This window comes from Urocampus carinirostris, chromosome 12 (assembly GCF_059441175.1).
Source record: "Urocampus carinirostris isolate Australia breed hairy pipefish chromosome 12, RoL_Ucar_1.0, whole genome shotgun sequence".
In the NCBI taxonomy this organism is placed as follows: domain Eukaryota; kingdom Metazoa; phylum Chordata; class Actinopteri; order Syngnathiformes; family Syngnathidae; genus Urocampus; species Urocampus carinirostris.
In genome coordinates this window covers 13,582,715-13,598,193 of record NC_142360.1, presented here as the reverse complement: position 1 = coordinate 13,598,193, position 15,479 = coordinate 13,582,715, and the positions used below count along the sequence as shown (strand labels likewise).

The window sequence follows — 15,479 nt, the reverse complement described above, 5'->3', positions numbered from 1 at the left end:
TCACGTTTCACTTCAGTTTGCTGAAATTAAGAAGTTGCATGTCCAAATGTAAATGTGGATGCACGCATGTCACCGGATAATGGTGGACGAGCGGGTAATTTGTTTCACGGTTTTAGGAATAAACAACATCATGATTTTGATCAGAAGCGAAAATCTTTGTTTACCATGCAGCCGAGTCGGAGAACCCCGCCCCTTTCTTTCCCTCCAGAAGGGCGGGTCCGGGCAAGAGGGGGAGTGTTGTGCGCGTGCGCGCGTGAGCAGACGGTCTCGTACACGAGTGGCAGCAGTTTGAGGAAAAACCGGAGATTGGGGAAAAAAGCGCCCTATCCCGGGGAAGTCTCCGCGATGAGTTGGGGAACGGAGCTCTGGGTATGTCTTGAAAAATATCTTTTCAACACTTTGAAACTATTTTTATTACCCCAGTAAGGTTGTTGTTTAACTCTGCGAGGGAGGATAAGACACAGTAAGGTGCTGGCACCTTTCCTTTTAGCTTTCTGCCAGGACGCTCGGCTAACGCTAGGCGAGTGGCTAATGCTATAGCTAATCAGCGGCGCACCTCAAGCACTTGTGACGGGAGCCGAACAAAAGGCAGCCGGGTCCGGAAAACATGTCCCCTCGTCTCGCTTCGCTTCTCCTTGACGCCTCTGCTGCGAAGTGAACATGTCGAAACACTTGTGTTGTTTGCAACGTGTGGACCGGCAAGTTGTATCTTGACTATTTTTGGGGATGTCACGCCTAGTTTCCCTAAGGAAGAATGAGAAATAAGATAAAAGCCCGATCGCTCTCTATTGCTCCTCGAACGAATACTTAATGTAACGGTAACAAAGTTAATGAATGCTTAATTTGCAAAGTCATACACTTAAATGCATTTAATCTAATACCATTCTTTTTTTAACTGTTGTTTGAGAAAACCACGAAGACGTTGACTCATTTTTTCTGATCGTTTCGTGTCTTTAATTTAATGTAATTTAATAAAACAGAATACTACTGTCTTTGTTGTTACTGGCATTAACGTGGTGAATCATCGTATGCAACGAGCTTAGACATGGCACTCCAAGGTAAACCTGTAATAAAAATAAACCTAAGATAAAAGATCGACAAAAGAAAAAGGCAAATATATGTACAACGCAGTGCTTAAAAACCGGCCCAAGTTTTAATAATAGTGCAATGATTGAGTAGTGCATCGTAACAAGAATGCAATGAAAAGGAGTGCAATACCTTTTTGCAGCAACAAAAAAATCCAAAATAATTCTCAAGATATACATTTTCAGTTTTGTGCGTTTGTTTAGGGTAGTGATGGCCTTGGGGAAGAAACTGTTTCCTGTTGTCATTGTTTTAAGGAACCTGTAGCATCGACATGAGGGCAACTTGTCAAAGAGGTGGTAACCTGGGTGAGAAGAGTCTGTTACAATGTTGACAGTTCTGTTGCGACAGCGGAAGCCGGGCAACGTCCTCCAAACTGGGCACAGCGCAGCCAATGACCTTCTGAGCTATGTTAACTCCTTTTAGCAAAATATTAAAAATGGATCATGTTTTGGGGAGTTTTTGCGGCAGGAATTGTTTACAAAAGATTGTGCAAAATGCATCTTATTTCCTTTCTCCAAAGTGTTATAAAATATACCAATATACATCAAAAATTGCTACTGAAGCCCAACACGGTTCAATTTGTATTTCTTTATTCTGGTTACAAATAATTAATTGAAAATACTTTATATTTTTGAATGTATGCATTAGTTAGCATTTATTATGACACACGACATTACTGTGCTTAGTAGTTATGATTGAGTAATGCGATTTTTTTTTTAAAGAGCTCCCTCCACTGTTGTAGGCCAGTAGCTTCTAATCGTCATAAGAAATTAGATTTCAGCTACTTTTTCAATGTCGGTCCCAAACATGTTAAAAGTAAACACTAATATATTATGTAATTGTAATTAAAATGTAATAATGTGCCGCAATTAACATCACAGAGGTCAATCGTAATGCCAGAGGTACAAATCTGTCCGATCACATAAGTTGATGTAACAAAAATAGTAGTTGTTGCAAATTTCTGTCCTACTCATGTAGAGGAATGATTTTCTTCCTCCTTGTTTTCATTTAATACAGTAAGACCTCGGTTATCGCGGTTAACGGGGACCAAAACCACCCGCGATAAGTGAAAATCCGCGAAGTAGCGGCGCACCTTTAAAAAAAATATATATATTATTATTATTATCAGACATGGGACCAAGTCACACATGTGCAAGTCTCAAGTAAGTCTCAAGTCTTCACCTTCAAGTCCCAAGTAAGTCCCAAGTATTTTTTTCTTGGGCAAGTCAAGTCACAAGTCAAGTCCCGAGTCTTAGATTGCCAAGTCCAAGTCAAGTCACAAGTCATAAAAACAGCGACTCGAGTCGACTCGAGTCCAAGTCACTAAGTCTCAAGTCCCCATGTCTGATTATTATTTTTTTCATTATTATTTTTTAGACCCGGTTAATGGGGACCAAAACCACCCGCTAAAAGTGAAAATCTGCGAAGTAGCGACGCCCCTTCAAAAAAAATAAAATAAAATAAAATCTCATCTCATTATCTGCACCGCTTATCCTTATTAGGGTGACGCCAGGTCCGCCGAACTCGCTCCGTCGCGCGGCCCGGGAGTGACCTCCGCCGACTCCCCCCCTTCCCCCGTCCCTTCCAGCTGGCCGCCTTATCCCGCGTCCGCTGACGTTCCGCCGAAAAAACCCGCAAAAAGTGAAAATCTGCAAAGCCCCTTCAAATTTTTTTTTTTTTTTTAAAGCATTGCAGACCGCGAAGCTCTGAATCCGCGAACTTCGAACCGCGAAGTAGCCAGGTCCCACTGTACACGGGTTGTGAGACTGGTAAAAACAAACGCTCGAGTGGTGCATTATGTTGTTGCTTTAAAAAAAAAAAACATAATATTCTGTGCAATGTGAGGCTACATGGTTTCACAACTGCCCGGACAAAATGGCTGACTATCACTTTTATATCAGGAGGGCGAGCTATGACCATAACAAAACTTTAAAGGTATTGGAAAAATACCCCCCATGGGCCCTTTGTCTGGCAAGTATTGATATAACACAAACCCTTCTCCTAACTGCTAACTAAAAACACCACTTTAAAATATGTAGAGACTGAATAACAACTGAATGAATGGATGCATCAAGAATCCTGGTGATAAATACAAATAGTAAATTATTACACTCAAATATATGAATAATCCTGAAGTTACTGCATTAAGTTAGTGCCTTGAATCCAATAGTAAAAGTAAAGGAGTTGTAAATAAATGAAATAATAAAAAGTTATAAATGAAGGACTCTTACAATCATGAATGTATACGCAGCAATAAATTACAGTATTACAAATCATCAAACTTTGCATTGTTGCATTTTTTGGCAACTAACCCTATCTTTAACCTGATCATTTTACTTTCAGATGCAAGACATTTGTTTATAATACCAAAACCACCTAATTGCAGGAAATAGTTTGATGTTTACATGCTCATAACTGCATTGAGGTAAGCTGTAACAAGTATGTGTTTCACAAACAAAAACCCTCATCAGTTTTTATTATGACTCCCGCTGGTGATAGAGTTCAATTTACTGAAAATGTCTGTGTTGCATGTACGCAGAAACCAGGTCACCAGTAAACAATTAATGCGGAAATGATTTCAGCACTCTTTGATAAGCCAACATAATTGTGGAGAGCGTGGTAGTTGCCACAGAGATGGAATAATGCAGCAACGCATTATGTGGGTGTGTGAATACAACTTGGGAGTAATTCACATCCGAGATGAGTGCTGTTATCAACATTGGCTTAAAATAGGCTAAAATTGTTAGCTCGCTTGGCCCCCAATGTATCATAAAAAATAATTTACAGCAAGGCACATTACTTGTGATTTTTAACTGGAGTAAACAAAGGGACAGCTTTTAATGTCTTAAATCACATACTTACACTGACCAGAATAATGGGATAAGATATGTAAACGTCAGCTCAGTTATTCTGCGTGGAGATAGAAACAGACTCAGTCAAACAGCAACACTTAGGAAAAAAATAACCCATTTTTCCCTTTTTAACATTTTGAATGACTCATGACTTCTGAAACCACAACTCTAACACATTTTTTGGAATTCTACAAATATGTTAAGGTTAATTTGTTTGCTGTCTATTTTTGGAATTGAGTTAAACATTCAAGCTGCAAACTACAAATCACCTTTTTTAAATATAATTTAATAAGAAACACTTCTCTGACTATATCTAAATTTACATTTCCAACAGCCTCCTAAATAAGCCAATGTTGTTGTAAATTTGTTCAGATTTAAGGAAAGTAAAACAAAACCATATTTTTCATGTTACACTTTAGTTACACCATTTAATAACAGACAACGCTAAAATGACACAATGATTGGTATAGAATGAACATAATTTATTGTCATTGCAACAAGCAAAATTTCCTATAAAATCAAAAAGTGCCATACTGATGCTGTAAAAACATTTACAAGATACAATACCACAGTAGAGATGATACAGTTAGGGTAATTGTATAAAAATCAGTAATAGTATATAGAAAAACAAAAATTAAAATACCGTATTTTACACACCATAAGGGGAACTGTATTATAAAGATACAACTTCAAAAAAATAGTCACTTGTCATACATTTTTTATATTCTAGGTGCACTAGACTAAAAGGCTCATGTCGTCACCAGTCACTGAAATGCGTCATGCAACATATTATTAGAAAGCCTAAACTTTTAAGCTATGCGGACCATTTGAAAATGTACTCATCACAGAAATATCACGATCGGTCAGAAACAAGATACCTGGAAACTATAAGGCAGAGGTAACTCACCACAATGCGTCCTGGCCGTCTTCAAATTCTTTGAATGCTTGCGAATATGGCTTTGTTACATCAAGGACAATCCAAATAATCCAAAAGTGTAATATATTTACTTCATAACTCACGATAATGCCGACAGATAAATAGGAATATACCTTAAACATCTCTGCTTTGTTGACATTGCTTCTTGTAATCTGTTCGTTTCACCACATTGTTTATTTGTAAACGGAAATAGACTCGTAAAATTATCCCCAATATGGTAGTTATCACTCTTTCGATTGACACCATTTATTTGAGGGTCTGTTCATGCTAGTTTTTTTCATGTACAAAGCTGCAAGAAACTTGCGTCTTTCTTAACACCTATATTCCGCGTGTCTCACTCTTACCTTGAACTGCTCGGGCACCACTGGCGGTCGTAAGAAAAAAATGCATAAATTAGCCGCATCGTTGCCTAATCCGCAGGCTTGAAAACTTGGGGGGGGAAAGTCGTGGCTTATATTCCAAATTTAACGGTAATAATAGATGTCAAGGCGAAAAAAATGGTAAGAGTTAGTGAAATGAAAAGAAAAAGTAAGAGGGAAAATATGTTCAATGCAATCGACATTTTATTCATTTTCCTCATGTTGAGGTTTTTGTGTTTTTCCTTGCCCTCATGTAGATTTTTGATCAGGGGATGGTGTAATAATAGTCTGCAACAGTAATCTGTGGTCTTTGCAGCCCTTTGAGACTCCTTGTGATTAAGGGCGTCACAAATAAACATGACTATACATGATTGAAAAGCGCTATATAAATTCAGACCATTTACCATTATGCTGATTTAGATTTTTTGTTATTCTTTTACATATACAACCCCGAGCAAAAAGTATGGAATCATCAGTGTTGGGCAAGTTGATGTATTAGAAAGCCTAATCTTTTAAGCTATGCGGACCATTTCAAAATGTACATTTTATTCCGTAGAGCAAACTCTGATAAAAAGCAGGAAAATATAATACAATTCCTGGGCATTCAAAAACACTAAAATAAATGAATATATATATATATATTTTTTGTGGTGGTGGTGGTCGTTAAATGCTACTTTTATAGACCAAGCACAGGAAAATATATGGAATCACCCCATTAAAAGGAGAAGAAAAATGGAATCTTGAAAAACAGACCAAGGTTTAACAACCAAGACATATCACTAGTATTTAGTTGCACTACCTTTGGCTTTTATGATCGCTTGCAGTCTCTGAGGCATAGACTTGATGAGTGGCAAACAGTATTCAACAATCTGGTGCCAACTTTGATTGTAGTTGCCTGATCATCTTTGCTGGTCGGAACCCTGCTGTGGACTTTTTTTTTTTTTTTCAATTTCCACGAGAGGTTTTCAGTTGGGTTGAGATCTGGGTTATTTCCAGTCCATGACAGTGACTGAATATGTCTTTGTCCAAGGGACACTTTTAAAGTTTTTGCTCTGTGGCATGATGCATTGTCATCTTGGAAAATGAGTTCATTATCCCCAAACATGTTTTCAATTGAAGGAATAAGAAAGCTGTCCAAAATGTCAATGTAAACTTGTGCATTTATTGCAGATTTGACCAAAGCTATCTCCCCAGTGCTTTTGCTTGCCATGCAGCCCCATATCATTAGGACTGTGTGAATTTTGATGTTTTCTTGAGGCAGTCTTCTTTGTAAATCTCACCGGAACAGCACCAAACAAAAGTTCCAGCATCGTCACCTCGTCTAATGCGGATTGGTGACTAGTCACTGAAGATGAGCTTCATCCAGTCATCCACAGTCCATGATTGCCTCTCCTTGGCCCATTGTAGACTTGTTCTTTTGTGTCTAAGCGTCAACGAATTTTTCCTTTTAGGTTTACTATAAGAAAATCCCATTTCTTTTAGGTGATTTTGAACAGTTCCGCCTCATACATTGACTCCAACTTCCTCCCATTTCCTCTTCATTTGTCTTGTGCATTTGTTGTTTTCAAGACCTATGGCCATTAGCTGTTTGTCTTGATGCCTACATGTCTTCCTTGTGTTGTATCGCACATGCATAAATGCTGTATGCAATCCTACTTTTATCCACACACCAGGCACACCGTGTTATAAGACGCACTTTGAAATTTCTGGCCAATGTGGGGCTTTTAGGTGTGCCTCATAGTCTGGAAAATACGGTAGATTTTATTGTAAACGTAAACCTTAGAAGTTTTTGAAAAAAACAAACAAATAATGCGATTTGTAGCTTTTTCCCAAAACATTTGGACGATAATTGTTGAAAACACACCTTGTTACCAAGCCAAACCAGCATTTTACCAATTGTGCAAATGCTTTTAAGAGACAGTGCATCCGGAAAGTATTCACAGCGATTCACTTTTTCCACATTTTGTTATGTTACAGCCTCATTCCAAATTGTATTAATTTAATCTCTTATCTCAAAATTCTACACAAAATACTCCATTATGACAATGTGAAAAAGTTTTTTTTTTTAACTTTTTTTGAATTTATTAAAAATAGAAAACTAAGAAATCACATTTACATAAGTATTCATAGCCTTTGCTTAATACTTTGTTGATCCACCTTTGGCAGCAAATACAGCCTCAAGTATTTTTGAATATGATCCCACAAGTTTAGCACACCTATCTTTAGGCAGTTTTGCCCATTCTTCTCTGCAGTAAGTCTCAAGCTCAATCAGGTTGGATGGGAGATGTTTGTGCACAGCCATTTTCAGATCTCTCCAGAGATGTTCGATTGGATTTAAGTCTGGACTCTGAAGCCAATCTTTTGAGAACTTTGCTGTGTGCTTTGGGTCGTTGTCCTGCTGAAAAATGAACCTTCGCCCCAGCCTGAGGTCAAGAGCAGGTTTTCATCCAGGATATCTCTATATATTGCTGCATTCATTTTTCCTTCTATCCTGACTAGTCTGCCAGTTCCTGCTGCTGAAAAACATCCCCACAGCATGATGCTGCCACCACCATGTTTTACTGTAGGGATGGTATTCGCCTGGTGATGAGCGGTGCCTGGTTTCCTCCAAACATGGCGCCTGGCATTCACACCAAAGAGTTCAATCTTTGTCTCATCAGACCAGAGAATTTTGTTTCTCATGGTCTGAGAGTCATTCAGATGCTTTTTGGCAAATTCCAGACAGGCTTCCATGTTCCTTTTACTAAGGAGTGGCTTTCGTCTGGCCACTCTACCATACAGGCCTGATTGGTGGATTGCTGCAGAGATGGTTGTCCTTCTGGAAGGCTCTCCTCTCTCCACAGAGGAACGCTGGAGCTCTGACAGAGTGACCATCGGGTTCTTGGTCACCTCCCTGACTAAGGCCCTTCTTCCCCGAACGCTCAGTTTAGAAGGCCGGCCAGCTCTAGGAAGAGTCCTGGTGGTTCCAAATGTCTTCCATTTACGAATAATGGAGGCCACTGTGCTCATTGGGACCTTCAAAGCAGCAGACATTTTTCTGTATCCTTCCCCAGATTTGTGCCTCAAGACAATCCTGTCTCGCACGTCTACACACAGTTCTTTTGACTCCATGCTTGGTGTTTGTGCTCTGACATGCACACTCAACTGTGGGACCTTATATGGACAGGTGTGTGCCTTTCCAAATCATGTCCAATCAACTGAATTTACTGCAGGTGGACTCCAATTAAGCTGTAGAAAGATCTCAAGGATGATCAGTGGAAAAAAGATGCACCTGAGCTCAATTTTGAGCTTAATGGCAAAGGCTCTGAATACTTATGTAAATGTGATTTCTTAGTTTTCTATTTTTAATAAATTCAAAAAATGTTAAAAAAAAACTTTTTCACATTGTCATAATGGAGTATCTTGTGTAGAATTTTGAGATAAGAGATTAAATTAATAGAATTTGGAATGAGGCTGTAACAAAACAAAATGTGGAAAAAGTGAAGCGCTGTGAATACTTTCCGGATGTAGTGTAGATAGATAGATACTTGATTCATCCCCGCAGGGAAATTCACATTTCCAGCAACATCCCTTCGCTGAGAACAATACAATAATAGAGCAAAAGGAATACAATATACAAATACCCAATGTGACGTGCTAATACCCACTGTAGCGTGTTGTAGAGTATTTAATCAGTGCTACATAAAATACATACTGCAATAAAAGTACGGTAATATGCAATGTAGGGGGTCTGGTTTAATGTGGGCCATTACTCCGCCGGATGGAGTTAAAGAGCCTCATGGCATGAGGAAGAAAAGATCTCTTCAGTCTGTCCGTGGTACAGGACAGTGACAGCAGTCTGTCGCTGAAGCTGCTCTTCTGTCTGAACATAATGCTGTGTAGTGCATGTGATGATGATTGGCTTTTTCAGTGCCCGTCTCTCAGCTACTGTTGTCAGGCTGTCGAGCTCTGTGCCCACAACTCGCTTTCCTCGCCAGTTTATTGATCACTCAGCACCAGCTTTAATTGATCCAAATTATATTCTTAAATACCATACCCTGATTTCCCTGATTTAGAAAATTTTGCCTTATTTAAAATGTGAATTCATTGAATAAATAAAATTTATTGCCTAGCTCTACTGTAATTTCAAATGCAGTTTGTTTGAAAGTTTCAGACAGGGCTGTACTCAAAGCATTGAATGATCTCTCGAGTGGACACTCAGACTGACTGAACATCATAATCCTCTGATGAGATTAATGTGTTGGCAGTCAACATGGAACCTGATTGGCTGCCAGGAAGTTTACCGACGCTGTTCTGACACATCTCTGTCCACTTAAGGGCGTGCTTTTGAAATCCATTATCAACATAAAGAAAAAGTACCAAAAAAAACAGTTGATGCCAAATCATTTATTGTGAAATTCTACAGATTTATGTATGCATTTGTGTGCAGTGTTTATTAATTTAAATTATTTTACATGAGTGTTTCCAGCAAATTGCGAGCCTTTTTGTCTCAGTAATTACTATTTAGTCAAACATGTCATTCTTTCATCTGTTGGCCACTTTATGGGAACTATGGCAACACTTACCCTTAGTATAGTAGCTCTGCTTTCCTTTATATAAATTCTTGTTTTTCTTTGTAGTTTCTCGGGTTCATTCCAAAAAAAGAATTACGAAGCGACAGAGGGACATCCTTTATGATGTAGAATGTGCTTGGTGCGTTCATTGTGCACGTGTTGTAAACTAACTCTTAGAAGCTGCCACACTGCTTTGGGCTGTCTGAGGTTTCCAGTGGAACAGCCTAGTCTAGCTTAAGGATGAAAGACTGGCAGGGGGTCTTCTTCTCCTATGCTCAGCTATAACGCTCAAAATTAGCCAGTTTGAGCCGATCAATGGTGATGAAGTGGTGGAAAAGTCTTTCAGTGTCCAACTAGACTTTAGATTTAAGTTTAAAGTCCACCAGCTGATTAGTTGGAAAAATTTTGTTTGGAATGTCAGACCTAATTTGAAGTAATGCAAAATATTTCCGTTTTCATACTGACAGAATAAAGAGGCAAAAATATACAGTTTCTTTAGATGGGAGCTACTGCACATGGTGTGGAGAACACTTGATACCCAAAAAAGAATGAATATTTTAGAACGCTGTGGGTTTACTGTGTCCTGACCTTGACTTGTCAATTTGTTAGAAAGATAAAATGTGTATTCAAATGTTTGTTCTACTGTCCCCAATATAATTTATAATGTTGCATTTTTCCGGGAGTGAGCTAACGTGACTAAAGGCTTTAATGCCAGTCAGAAGGTGTGAAAAGTTATTGAAAGGTCACTTTGGTTTGTGTGAAGGGGGCTGTCCTTTTTCATTAGACTGCTAAACCATAGTCCTAGTGACAGCAAGGATGTGAGGGTGATGTTTTGTGAAGTACAATAATGTGGTGGGAAAAAATGAAAAAAAGTTGAGGAGTTTTCATATCATGTACATGTCCTTGTCTGACATAAAGTTGAGATTTGGCTATTTTTTATTTTGAACAGTTGAACAGTACAATATTTACTTTCTTTCTGGATAGATGATTAACAGTGTAATTTGAGTGCACTACATTGCCTTAACCATTACATAATTTGTGTTCCTCTTTCTATTTAAATGTCTCATCTCATTAGCCGTACCGCTTATCCTCATTAGGGTCACGGGGGGGCTGGAGCCCATCCCAGCCATCTCCGGGCAGTGGGCAGGGGACCCCCTGAACTGGTTGCCAGCCAATCGCAGGGCACACGGGGACAGACAACTCACTCGCTCATTCACACCTAGGGACAATTTGGACCGGCCAATTCACCTGAAATGCATGTTTTTGGAATGTGGGAGGATTATTATATTTATTGATAACTACTATAAACGTTACTGCACCCAAAATAGATGGAAAAAAGTGAAAGTCTATTGCATATTTAATAAATACCTGTATTTAAATATTTTGAGAGGGATTTTTTTGTCAAACTTTATTGTAAAACTTGATCAGTAACAGGCACGTGGGTAGCCAGAATACACTAATAATGGGAATCATTCTGAGACATCCCAATATGTCCGTCTGGTCATGCTCCTCGTTTCCTCTGTTCCCTTCCTGCGCTCACATCTGTATTCTTGCAGCTGTTTGGCAGATAATTGTATTGTGCTATAGACACTTAAATGCTTTAAAAAAGAACTTCAGTGACCAAAGTATAATTTTATTTAAATTTATTTTTAGACCCCTTCTGATCAGCCCGCACTTAGAAATTGTTTTCTCAAAATTATTGCACCTGGTCAATTGTTTTTTCTCACATACGATGAAATAACTCAAAATGTTCTAAAATATAATATATCGCTCCTTTTAATTTCCTTTCCTTTTTTAATTGGCAAAATGTATTCATTTCTTTCCAGGAAGTGAAACCTGACTCACTCGAGACAGGAACACTTCCAGACTCTTCATAGTCACAGCTTGGCAGGATGCAGAGCCTCAGTCAGACCTGCAGCTGCGTCCAGTGGCTTGACTCCAGTGTCTTTTTGAGTCAACTGTCACTTATTTCACCAGCCTGTGAATAAAAATATTGGCCTTAGACCCTGAGAACTGGAAAATATTGTGAATTTTTCTGTTGTTACAGTTGTGAAACCTACTTATTATATTTAAAACCACGATTGGAAGCTGTTGTTTTTGTCCTCTTTTGAGAAATGAATACAGAGATAATTTAATCTCAATGAGTGACCTACCCAATATACTGACTGTTCCTCTAGCTCAGGGGTCGGGAACCTTTTTGACTCAAAGAGCCATAAAAGCAAAAAATATTAATTTTATTTTGGGAAAGAGCCACACCATATATTATGAGACAAATTTACTAAATTGCTAAACCGGCGCCCCAGACAAAAGCTTAGTCTTCAGCACATTTATTTTTGATGATTTGATAAGAATTATGAAAAGAGAATAATGCCAGAGCCCCTGTCCCAAATTCAACAGACCACTTTAAAATTGTCTCTTTCTTGCAATTACTCAAGATCGGATAAACTCCTTTTGACCCTTTTTTTTCATACATGGGGTTTTGGGGTTTTTAAGGGTTATTGATCTATCTTCGTTATTCATTATCCATTATCCGTTATCGGTCAGTTCATTATATGCTACAAAGCCTAGGAGCTGGGACACTTACTCTCAGCCAAAAGGCTAAGCTAAGGTCCTAGCCCTAAAGCCTTGTTGCGATCATTGCGAATGCACGGTTTCAAAACCAGATGCAAGCATTTATTTTGTAAAAACGTCACAACATTCTGAGAATAGGGAGCCTTATGTGCTTACCTTTGGCGAGAGATGGGAGGGAATGCTTGTACTTTTTGCATAGCTCCACCCATCCCTCCCACTCACCCAATCAAATGACTAAGTTCTCTTCCGGTGTTTTGGCGTATTTACAGTTCTGTGGATTCATCATAAAGTATCTGAACACTGAACACAAATTATATAGTGAACTTTTAAATAAAGGATTCTTTAGCGTTGTACAGCCAAAACGAGTTTTTTTCCCCCCTTTTTTTGTGTGACACCTTGACTGTAAATTGTAGTGAAACACGTGCCCTATATATACTGCGAAGTGTTACTTTTGAATTTAGCTTTGGTTTGGCTTTACGTGTACCTGAATAGGATAGATAACTCCGGTTTTGAACAAGATGGAGAAATTGTGCATGCAATCAAATTGGTCTCTGAGCCACAGATACTCATAGAAAGAGCCATATATGGCTCGCGAGCCATAGGTTCCCGACCCCTGCTCTAGCTTTTGTATTCGAAGCAGAAAGGGAATACTGTTACCTTTTGGACCTTTCAACTGCTGCCCAAATTGTCACTTGCAACGAAGAATAGGCGAAATGGCAAAAAATACGATATTCAAGTCAAATTCATTTATATAGCCCTTAATCACAAAAATGTCTCAAAGGACTGCACAGGATTACAATGATACAATTAATTACCTGATCTTAAACCAACATGCGGGCAAGGAACGACTCAAAACTTCCGCGCGAGGAAAAAGAGAAACCTTGAGAAGGGACCTCACAAGTGGTATCCCCCTTCCAGGATGACCAGGGTGAATTACATTTAGCATTACAGTACACAAACATAGTAAACACTAGGTAACATGTTGAAAATTTGTCCGGAAAGTGCATGACAGCAGCGACGCCCCCAGCCTGTAAACTAGTCCAGAAAGTCTATGACGGCCATGACGCAGCTTCCCATCTCTGCCAGCTGGTCCATGCAGGCGTTGACATGCTTCAGGTCAAACCAATTTTCTTTTCAATTAAATTCACCATCTCAATTTTAACCCTCTCTTTTTTAACATGCTTTTCTAAAACTGGCTAAATTTGACCTTCTTACTTTTATGCTAACTTGGGCCAGCTAAGCTTACTGAATTGGCTTTTTAATTTACAATCTGCAAACATTTAAATTTGAAAAGTGCATTGAGATTACTAATCAGAACCACAATTAAATTAAAAGTCAATATTTGTACTCACCCCTGGTATCTTTAAATCCGGCACTTCATTGAGCATGTTCTATTATGTTCCAGTTTTATATTCATATACAGTGATCCGTATTTTCTAATAACCGTTTTAAATGTCATGCTATTTAACAAAACTTTAGCTTAAAGGTCTTACACACACAGAGCCATTTGAATAAGCTCTGTCCATTTTTGTTTACTAATTTTACACATCTCAATTTTCAAGTGGTAAATAAACCCTTGCGGCCTATGGCAAAATTAGGTTAATGTACCAGTACCACAATACATCACCAGTGACTAAATTATACCGCACAATTCGTGGTGGGCTCTGAGTCCCCAACCTAACCAGCAATTTGAAAAAAAATACTGACTTCAACGTTCTAAATGTGTCTGTCTTTCAACATTCCTTGTTATTTTAATTTTGGATTTATTCCTATCTGCTGTGTTGTTCTGGGGTGGAATCTGTGTTGTATGCAGTCAAAACGAAACTATGTCACGATTTGACATCTGACCGTAACATCCTTCGGTAGCTCTTTTTTTCTGCTGTTTTCGTAAAATGCATTTTCATGTGTGCGTGCGGGTGAGAATGTAACAATGCTTTTTGGTTGGAAATTACAGCCATGCACAATTGCACATATTGTACCATAAATAATGCTTTGGGTAGGGAATGTCTATGCATGAGACAAGTTAAACTAGGACAACTTCCCCTTTTTCCTCTTCCATCTCCCGTTTGTTTTCTGTCTTTGACACTGTCCTTAGGCATGAGAAGAAAACAATGGTAATTCTCGTATTGAAAGATTTTTCCCAGGGTCCCTATTTGGCAACCCTAGTCCCGAGGCCTAATAAAACCCTTCCATGTTGCCCTTAAGTCTGCAGTGCTCATTTACACGCCAAGTATCTGCCAGTGTAGATTTCTTTTGGTTACCTTGGTAGCCTTTTCATGAATTCTGCATTGTACTTCCAAAGTCACCATTTTAGCAAAGTCCCCCGTATGAACATTTATAATCGTGAAGCTGCCATTCATTCTTTTATTTTTTAGTTCCTTTTGGACAAGGGTTACTATTGTATATGAAAGCTAGAACTGCTTCTTGGATACTGATTGAGTAATTTGAATTGCTACGTAGCAGTTTGTAACTCTTCCCCCACATGATCCTTTTTCCTGCTAGAGCTATAATAAAGTTCTAAACTATCTCACTTGGCAGAAAATTGAATACACCTCACCAGAAGATCTAGATTCTAAAAGGAAATATCTTTCTTTATGTGCCTTCCACTATAGTGCAAAATACTCCCAAGATAATGTCATCAATTGATTTAAATCACATTTGGAATTCATGTAAATTGGATGCAATTACATTTATTGCAAATGTAACACACTAACAAAATTTGACTGTTCCAAATGTTTTTATTAATATCACAAGAACTTGACCAGACAGTAGATTAATGCAAAATATAGTAAGTCATTCTTTTGTACCTTATCTATCTGTTTCGGTGCCCTTTTTGAGACAAACCAGTCTGTTAGGTTATTGGTGTAAACCATGACACAGCAGCATGACAAGAAACGGATCAGGTTGCCATGAAACCTGACAAGCTACTACTAGCCTGACACAGGTTGACAACCTTTGTATAGTTTTTAGGACATAAGTACACATGTTTCTCTCTTTGGTTTGTGAAAAACAAGTCATCACTGTGTTTTGTTTATAACTAACACCCATAGGTGCTGAGTTGTTAAATGCACATATGGTAGGAAAAGCCCGTATCTGTCTTGATGACTTTGGTCCCAGTTCA

At 38.5% G+C, this 15,479-nt stretch overlaps 1 protein-coding gene across 3 annotated transcripts in view; it reads left to right on the top strand.

Annotated features, from left to right (window-relative positions):
- Positions 1–202: 202 nt before the first annotated feature.
- The window catches only part of fnbp1l (formin binding protein 1-like), a 38,936-nt gene continuing 23,659 nt past the window's right edge, over positions 203–15,479 (top strand). For all 3 annotated transcript variants that reach the window (XM_088348830.1, XM_088348831.1, XM_088348829.1), the window contains exon 1: positions 203–369. In XM_088348830.1, the coding sequence (XP_088204956.1) occupies positions 346–369 (24 nt within the window). In that variant the 5' untranslated portion in view covers positions 203–345. The remainder of the gene's footprint in view (positions 370–15,479) is intronic.